General features: G+C 32.0%; 1 protein-coding gene across 1 annotated transcript; it reads left to right on the forward strand.

The window, feature by feature from the left end:
- The first annotated feature begins 549 nt into the window (after positions 1-549).
- Positions 550-5,682, forward strand: LOC139822062 (F-box/LRR-repeat protein 4-like). Its single transcript, XM_071793585.1, has 8 exons — positions 550-691; positions 2,475-2,741; positions 2,852-2,984; positions 3,076-3,535; positions 3,625-3,823; positions 4,409-4,763; positions 4,841-5,150; positions 5,303-5,682. Exons 2-8 carry the CDS (start codon positions 2,484-2,486, stop codon positions 5,607-5,609), a joined length of 2,022 nt encoding a protein of 673 aa, XP_071649686.1. The 5' UTR covers positions 550-691; positions 2,475-2,483; the 3' UTR covers positions 5,610-5,682.
- The last annotated feature ends 4,455 nt before the right edge of the window (positions 5,683-10,137 follow it).

Raw genomic sequence — 10,137 nt, forward strand, 5'->3', positions numbered from 1 at the left:
ATTTGCTAACTGATTATTGTTTTCATTAACCTGACATTTTGAAAAAAGGAAGGAATTTTAACTAATTATTTTACTATTTAATTTACTTGCAAATCTTAAGAATATCGCAGAACATGTTGAAACTGTGTATAAAATTATTTATATTTTTCTATATATTATCGTATGTATTGAATCTTGAGATTGCAATGAAGTTTACTGGCTCTTATTATCTTTGAAGAAAATCATTTGTTTAAATGTATTTAAATAAATGTAGAGATTATATATATATATAAATGTATTTAATTTATATCTTTTATGTACAGGATAAATTTCAATATAATTAAAGATTTATTTAATTAATAATTTTTACGTTTTAATTGTGACATAATCAAAAGACACGATAAAATGTCTCGCGCCCACTGCGGAAAGGGACACGCGAAGATGTGAATAAGACGCGCGAGCCGAGTGCGATAAAATTTTACGATTCTCGTGGCTGGCGACGCTACGAGCTAGCAAGAAAGAGACTGCAGATGTATGTCTACGGTTTTCAGCCGCTCGAAGCTGGCCGAACGCCGAGCACACAGCCGCCACATACGTACGCGTCACGCGGCTCTTTGCTGCTATGTGCGCGCGCGTTCGTGCCAGGTGGTGGAGAGTCCCAGTGTCCACGAAATAACAGCATTGTGTGGACCTACTGCCTTGCTAATAAACAGTAAGTAGAAAATCGATAGAAATTAGTTTTTCTGATTAATATTTTGATTCATTTCCGAGTTAAATTTCCGGTAGATAATTAATTCTTTTTATTTACTGTGATTTTTGTGTGACTTATTGTTAGATCGCTATAACCTATATCAAACAATGAGATAAAAGATACATTAAATAAATAAAAAAATACATTTTGAAAAATTTTAGTTATTTAAAAGCGTAAGCGTATGCGTAAGTGTAGTGAATGTAACCAATTTAAATTTTGCAATATTTTTTCTTTGGTGCACGTGAACGTGTGTATGCCGTATGTTTTTCTACCATGTGAAACATACTACTACCACGTGGTGGAACATGTTATAACGTATCGAAAAATGAGATAAAATGAGTAAGAGTATGCGGTAAGACGTAAGCAGTAAAAGTTGACCAACTACAATCGATTATTCTTGGATTGTAAAAATCTTATTAGTCAATATAGCTTACTCCCAGGTAGCACATACACGTTTCAAAAATGTTTTACAAGCGTTTTTCCAACCGTTTTATAACCGATTTTTAGAAATAACATTTAAAAAACTATTATAGAAACGTTTTGTTTTAATGATAATTAAAACAAAAATTCCTACTTTTCACGTCTTTTGAACGTGTTTATGACATCTTTGAAACATGCGTGAGAATGTTCTAGAAGCTTTATGCATATATCATCTATGACGTCTATTCTTTTTCGAAGAAATTCCTGAACTGGTGCACCTGCATATTGCGTTCGTGCAATAAGTTAAAGTAAAACAAAATTATACTTGTCTCACTCTTACTTAATTGCATTACTGATGTGCACCAGTTCAGGAAGTTCTTCAAAACGAAACACACGTATAAATCTTCTTTCAATGGCCACGTTCAGCAGAACGTTTATTTTGCAATAACTGTTGGAAATTTTCTAAGCTCAGATTTGTCCGATGACAAATAGATTAAGACCGGTAGGACAAAATTAACTTAAATAAATAAGTGGTTATATGTGTGCATGGATAAAATGATTTATTTTGTGCAATAATTAGTGCAATAAATGTTTCAAAAAAGGCTGTTAAAGCTATTATATATACAGATAAAGCAAATTATAATTTTGAAAGAAAAAAATTAACAAATAGGTATTTTTGTTAACTGTAGAAACGTAAAAAATACGTTCCTTAAATCATGGTTTCAAAAACATTTTTGTTCAAACCTTTTTTAATGGTTCTTTACGGTTATGAAACTATGTATACGTTCAAAAAACGTTTATAAAAATAATATGTGCTACCTGGGCTGCTTACGCGTCTTATCTACTTTTACGACTATTGTAGAATAGAATTTTAAAGTTTAGAAATTAAGCGTAAGTCTGGCGAAAGTGAGCAATCTAAATTGTTTAATTTTTTTGTTCTTTCTTTTGTGCTCGTGTATGTACGTGTGTGCCACGTGGTAGTAGAAGAACACAGAGCTCCCGACATTTCAGATTTATAAAGAAACATTTTTCTACATTAACAAAATTAAAAAATAACTGTTATTTTCTTAAAAATAATTAATTATTTAATAATGATATTCAACACACAAACGCGCAGACTATGTAATAATGTCAGTACTAGCAATGCGAATGAAAGTAAGATAAACTTATTGTTAGATTATACACACACACACACACACACACACACACACACACATATAATCTTAATGCTATAACTATTAATGTATACAATATTATAATGCATTTTACCATATGCTAAAAAAGAGAGGATTTATTAATCTCCATATTTTTTGTCTTTTTTTAGAGAGACAATATGACAACCCACAATAAACCTTTAAATTGTGAGAGTTGTAGGCAATATCCCTACATCTGCAGAATATCCGTAGGAGAAGAGGGTAGTGTCAACTTTGTCTATCAATTTGTGAAGAAAATATTTGTTCCCACGAGAAGAAACTGTCAGAATTATTACACAGTCTATATTGCCCCTAGAATAATTGGACCACCTCACGTTTTAAATTATATCGAACAATTTCATTTACCATGTTTTTTTGGAGATGAAGACTATTTCAGAGTATGTATATTTCCTGGTATCGTCTGTTATTGTCCTGTACAAAGTAATCGCTATCTATAAATTTATGTTACAAGATTTTCTATTTGACACATTTCGATTTTCTAATATAGTTGAGAAAGGATGATTTCGATCGTTGCGATATTTCAATATCTCCGTGGCAAAACGAAGGTTTCATGAGATCGTTTATTGATGGTACTCTATGGTATACAGCGGACCATATGACGAACGAAAATAATTTTATTGGTATGTAATATTCGAATCGATAAATAAGACATTGTTAAAGAAGATACGCTTTTGTTGAGAAGAGAGTATAATTATATTTTCTATTTTTAAGATATCGAGTTTCATGAAGCTGTATATCCAGTCAGAGTCTCTATTTACGAAATAGATAATCCTGGAAGCGTAATTCAAATTTTGGCTCAAGATTCCAATAATCACTGGATTCAGTTGTGGGATGAATCGTCTCAGATTGTACCCCAGAAATTAAGATTATTTTCTCCACCGTTATCGCATCCGTGCGACTTCAAAACCAAAATGCTCAGACTAGTGTTTAAGGACAACTCACGTAAATCTTATACATCAGAACTGGAAGCTGTGATGCTTATCGGTACATCAGATTTGATCCTTCCTAGAAATCCTAACGAGAGTTTAAGTAATCTGTTAAAAAGAATTAACAGCATGTACTCTCCGCACCACGACGATGTTCATAATTTAACAGCAGATTCAAAAAGTGCACACTTGGATATAGTTCATCTGCAACGAAATTTTCCTGAATATTGTGTTATTTATAAAAGGTATTACTATTGTACATTAGGTAATATTTAAATCCTTTTCTCCTGTTAATAATGAAAATTAATTTGTTCCGCGGCGATAATATTTGCAGCGAAATAAGAAGGATTAATTATAAAAGTAATTTGAAATACGAAAAGGCATCTCAAGAGGTAATCCCTGGATATGTGCAACCTCTTGGACAGAGATACTCGCGTCGTATTCTAAAAAGTCATTCCAATTGTGTAAACAATATGAAACTTTCTTCGGATGAATCCAAGGAGCTATCACGTTGCAGTTTATCTGCGCTTCCTGTAAAGTATTCTAAGAAATCTATTTCTCATCACAATATTTATTGCAATGACATTTCGTACTTTGAGTATTAAAGTATTTATTTTGTATTATATTAATTATAGAAAAATAACTTTCTCCGCCAGTGATTAAAACCAAAATATTATTTTATTTCTCGACTAACTGGCACAATGTACAAAAGTATGCACCACATGTTTCGGCTCGAGGTTTGAGCCTTTCTCAAGTGCGGTCTAATCAAATTGACTCGTCATGTGCAGGTACTCAAAAGACATGCCTGTGTTCACGAGAATGTTCCAACATGGTCATAAAGTACAGGTGTCTTATATATGTCGAATTTCAAAAGTTAGCATGTTAAAGGTTCTCCATGGCGACATGTTATGTGTGTGTAAGTACTTCGGAGTCTGCGTGAACACAGGCATGTCTTTTGAGTACCACATGACGAGTCAATTTGACGATTAGACCGCACTTGAAAAGGGCTCAAACCTCGAGCCGAAACGTAGTGTATACAATTTTGTATGTACATTGTGCCAGTTAGTCGAGAAATAAAATAATATTTTGGTTATATTAATTATATTCTATTTTTACAGAATGAAATACTACTAAAAATATTTAAATACTTAGATTTGGTAACATTATGCCGCATGAATGAAGTAAACAATGAGCGCTTTGATATTTTATCACGGGATTCTCTACTCTATACACGTTTGAACATGCGACGCATTAAATCTGAAAAATATATGTGCGATATATTTTGTTATTTTACACCTAGATGTAAATATTTGCAACAATTAGATCTTACAGAAAACAACTTTGATGTTAATGATTTCGTAAACTTTCTTGATAATTGCGGCAGGCGTTTAACGCATTTAAGATTAAGAGACTGCTACATGGACTTAAATCCTGTCCTGCTCAAAATTTCAGAGACATGCAAAAATTTGAAAGGTAATGCATATAGTATATGTATATAATTGTCAAGATTATGGGTAAATTGTATAACAACTAATACAAATTTTTCTTAGAATTGGATCTAAGTTTTTGTCGGATAGACGACGAAGAATTTTTGTATCTCGAGGGACTAAATAATTTAGAACATATAAACTTTTCTGGTACATGTATAACAACTGAATGTCTTTGCAAAATACTGCATAATAATCAACGATTGCGTGAGTTACAATTGACAGGCATTATACATGATGCAGTTCTAATAGAGTTGGCAAATTCGTGTCGTGACTTGGAAGTAATAGATTCACTGCACGCACGTAGTTTTACATCTCAGGGTATTAATGCTCTCGCTAACTGTAAGAATTTACAAAAAGTGAATTTTGATCTGTAAGTGTGTGTGCTACATTTTCTTTTAAAATACATATTACTGTATTCTTTATTGAAATTTGTTTGCTTCTCTTGCGAGCATCTTGAAAAAGTTACATGAATTTTTTGTTCGCAATTAAAATACTGTACTAATTATATGATTTTTTTTACAGAGACGGATACCCAGTTACTGATGACAGCTTATTTAGATTACTTTCTTCTTATCAAAACTTGCAAGAAATTTATCTGGACCTTGTTGTCCTCACTGATCACCGGTTGGAATTATTAGCGCAGTGCAGGCACTTGAAAAAGTTATATCTTGACTTTGTGAAATTTGATATACTTGATAATTGTTCCGTTATTTTGAAACAATGTCCTAAACTGCAGGAGTTTTATCTCAGTAACTGTAATATAAGTGATCAATTAGTTAATCAATGGAAGGAAAGATATCCGCATGTGTCCGTCTATACAGACATATAAAATGAAGTTTATGTTTACTATTTTGAAGTATAAAAATTAATAATTTTTTTTAAATTATCCGATGCACAAGATTGTAAAAAAAGTTAATGCCTAATAAAAACCAAATAGTCGTATTTATTTATAATTTTGTTATTTTTGAACACTTTTTTCTGTTTCTGTTTTTTCATAATTTGACTTTTTTTGGGCAATAATGTCATTTTTTTAATAAATATTGCAAAAGCTACATTAATATCATCGTCAGTAAATTCTTAGTTTTTTCCGCAACCGCATGTTTCTTTCAAGAATTTGTTTGAAATTTGATCTCCTGTGATACTTTTTGTATAGCCACAGTTTTTAAATAACTTTTTGTGAAGTTTGTGTTATAAATTTTTATATTTTTCTGAAACTAAACAACTTATCAAAACTATTCCAGCAAGCAAGAAACATTTCAACTACATTACAGCAACGCGTTAATGCAATATAGTTGAAATGTTAATTGATTACGTCCGCGCCACAGCCGGCGGCGTCGCGGCTGCTGCGCCGGTGGCTCTGAGCAGCTTCGAACGTGATTGGCCGGATCCGAGGGCTCGATTCGCGCGCAGCCAATCGCATTCGTCTCGGCTCTCCCGACTGTGCGCAACGCGCGCAAGCAATACGTTAAGGTTATTTTGAGTAAATGTAATACTTACAACGACTTTATGGTAGATTTACGGATACACCTTATCAAATACTTGATCCGCAAATCTACCATAAAGTCATTATAAGCATTACATTTACTCAAAACAATATTCTTGACTTGTGTCAAGATATTTGACAACTATTACTAAAAAAATATTTTTGGTTAAAAGAAAACTTATTTAAAAGAAGTAAAATAAAATAAGTAAAGTGCTTTTCTTGGCTGTAGAATGATTATTTTTCTGTGTGCAGTCTTCTATGAAACATGGAGGAAAAAACTTTAATGATTCTTCATGCTATTAAAGAATTAAGAAGAAGAGGAAGAAATTACATTATTGTTATTTTGTGAAAGCTATAGGAGTGCTCCAAATAATTTGCTTGTTGCAAGAGAGACAGAATAAGAATTTCAAAAAATTTTATAATTTTTATCTTGTGGATCATGTAACCATTTATATAGTTATTGTTCACCAATTCACACAGCATAAAATCATTCATGTTGTGGAACGTTAATTTAATTAAAAAGTAGAACTTGCCAAAATATTAGCGACTAAACTGCTCCAAATACAATTAAGTGAACTGAGCCGCGCGGCTATAGACTGCTCCAGGAGCAGTTGAGTCGCGCGATTCTAAATCGCCACAATCGCTAGAGTCGTACGACTAAAAACGCGGGATTGGCAATAGTTCCATTGTATTACATGTTACATGCAAAGCAGACCATAATCAAAGACGCACGGCTGCAATCGCGCGGCTTGAGCGTAAAAAATCGCGCTATCGTTCAACGTTGGTAGCCGAGAGCCCGAGAGACGTTGTCGCTCGTGTAATTTCTTTCTCGTGAACAAAAAGAAATCCGGTTACAGAGTGCGTGTGTTGCAAGTTGAACGTATACACCGAATATTCCGTTCCTTCTCGTGTCGACTGCAACGAACGAGATGCCGTCGCTACGCTGGACGAAATGGACACCGAATGCCGTGCTGGACGCCCGCGCCGCGCCATATGTATATGTATCACCTGGCCGTGATTTAGCGGGTCTCCTGCAGCGCGTCATGATCGGTGAGTGACTTGTGCATGAGAAACAAATGATTCTTCGTCGTTGTCCTGCGTGTCGCAATGAGACGATATCCTCGGAATTCGCGTCTTTTGCCTCCGTTTTGATTTCTATCTCAAAGGAGTAAATCGCGCGAGAGGCGCTTCGCTAAGCTCAAATGTGTGTCCACAAATACTATTTTATTTTTCGCTAAAGAACAGGCGTAATTCGCTCGTTCATGTAATTTGTCATAAATGTTTTTACACGTGTCGTGCTTCTTTATTCTTCATAATCTCTACTTTACAGAAAATTTACGTTAAATTGTATCGTTTTTTAAAAAATTTTTTTGCGATTGTTCTCACAGCGCGATGATCACATACCATAAAAGACGTTGAACCGTCGCCGCGCATCGCCACCAATTAAGATACTTAAAAATTATAAAACATTCTCTGTTGCTTGTTCTTCAAATATTATTTGTTTTGCTTATAAAATTTTCCTTAAACGAAAATTGCTTCGTATATTTTGTACTCTTATCTTGCAGATTTATTAACAAGAAAAAAAAAGTTGTCAATCAATCGCGGCGTTTTAAAATGAAATTATTACTACGATATCTTTTTTCTAATAGCTAATACACTTTACAGTACGTTACAAACTCATAGCCGATGGAATTTAACATTAACTATATAGACACTATAAAGCGCGTGTCTACAACGCGTGATTTATTTTTTATATAATTATATATTTTTTTAATAACATATGTGTTTTACATTTATTTGACATATCACGCATCAAGATAACTTGAATAAAATCAATCATAATAACCTGTCATTTATGAGTTGTCAAAGCATATGATTCTCGCGCTGACAGTTTACTCAAGACAGTTTACTCAAGGTTGGGGTTCATTTAATCAGTACAAAAGGACTGATTAAATAAATAAGTGTAATTAAAGCCATTTTAATAACTTTAAATTTAGCTCAAAGATTTCAAAATTAATTAAAGAATAGCGACTACAGGTAATATTCATTTATTACATAGACTACATAATTTTTTAAAACTGCGTAAAAATATATCAGTATACATATAATGATGAATGATGATAATTATCTACCAATTAGGTCTATGATTTATATAGTATTTATTTGCTAACTGATTATTGTTTTTATTAACTTGACATTTTGAAAAAAGGTAGGAATTTTAATTAATACAATTATTTTATTACTTAATTTGCTTGCAAATCTTAAGAATCTCGCAGAACGTATTGAAATTGTGTATATATATACTCAGTCCTATTACTCGTGCCCGAGCGTGGTGACTTCTCTTCATATACATGTGTTGCGCACGTGGATTATACACATTGTATAAAAATTGTGTATAATCAAATTGTGTATAAAATTATTTATATATTGTTTTATGATTTATGTATTATCGTGTGTATTGAATCTTTTAAGTAGAATGATGTTACCATAATAATTATCGAGATTTATGATAGACATTAATATTTTAATGTGCTACTTGCTATTTATTTAGTTTGCTATTTTCTTAATTATAATAATTATTTGTTAAAAGACATGTCTTAAATAATTACTTTAAAATAATACAAGTCTAAAAATATTTTGCGTTATATTATCTTTGTTACAACTAAAAGACTATCCGGCTCTAACAGATTCTGCATCAGAATCGTTTCTGATCCAAAAGTTTTCTTTAAATTTTATTCGGCTGTTTAATCGGTGACTGAATAATTACTTTTCTCTTTGTTTAATATCTCTGCATATATTTCACATAACTTTTTTTTTATTTTTTTTATTTTTCACCTCTTTATGATATTATGTAAGTTGTATCTTGAAAAATCTCGAAAAAACCTAAACAGTAGTATCTTTACCTCAGAAAAAAAAAAACAAAGTAGTAGTATTATACCTAGAAAAAACCTAAGTAACAAGTGGTGGACGTAATCTTTGTATCTCCAAAAATCTCGAAAAAACCTAAGCAGTATTATTTTTATTTCCAAAAAATTATTACTCAAGTGATACACATCACAAAATTACGTTACCTTATAAAAAAATGAGTCGCGCTTCAAGTGATCTATTATTACAATTACAAAAAAGAAATGATATCTCTTTTTAAATTACAGCGCCAATTACAGAGAACATATATTTTTCGAGATACAAAGATTACGTCTACCACTTGTTACTTAGGTTTTTTTGAGGTATAATATTACTACTGCTTTTCTTCGATTAGAATAAAAAATTGAATCATGAAGAATTACACAGAGGTAACAGTACAAAATACAAATATTTTATTAAAATATTTAAACCCAACAAGGGAATACAAGGTATTTAAATACAAAGTTTATATATGTATTTTAAAAGATTTAATCGCATCGCAAAGAATTACAGAGGTAACAGTACAAAAAATAAAAATATTTTATTAAAATACATAAATTTTTCTTGTCAAAAAACTTGGCGCTGCTAGACCTCAAAATTAGGTCAGCCTGGTGTGTATGTGCGAGCGAGTGGGTGTGGGCGATGTGTGTGTGTGTGTGTGTGTGTGTGTGTGTGTGTGACGGTGAATAATGCGGCTTATTACTAAGTATAGGATAAGTTAAGATAAGTTTCGATTTTTAAAGCGATTAGAATTAAGTATAGAATAAGTATAGAATAAGTAATATCTACATTTGTAAAAGGTCTCTCTCTCTCTCTCTCTCTCTCTCTAGCAGCGCCAAGTTTTTTGACAAGAAAAATTTATGTATTTTAATAAAATATTTTTATTTTTTGTACTGTTACCTCTGTAATTCTTTGCGATGCGATTAAATCTTTTAAAATACATATATAAACTTTGTATTTAAATACCTTG

This window comes from Temnothorax longispinosus, chromosome 11 (genome assembly GCF_030848805.1).
Source record: "Temnothorax longispinosus isolate EJ_2023e chromosome 11, Tlon_JGU_v1, whole genome shotgun sequence".
Taxonomy (NCBI): Eukaryota; Metazoa; Arthropoda; class Insecta; order Hymenoptera; family Formicidae; genus Temnothorax; species Temnothorax longispinosus.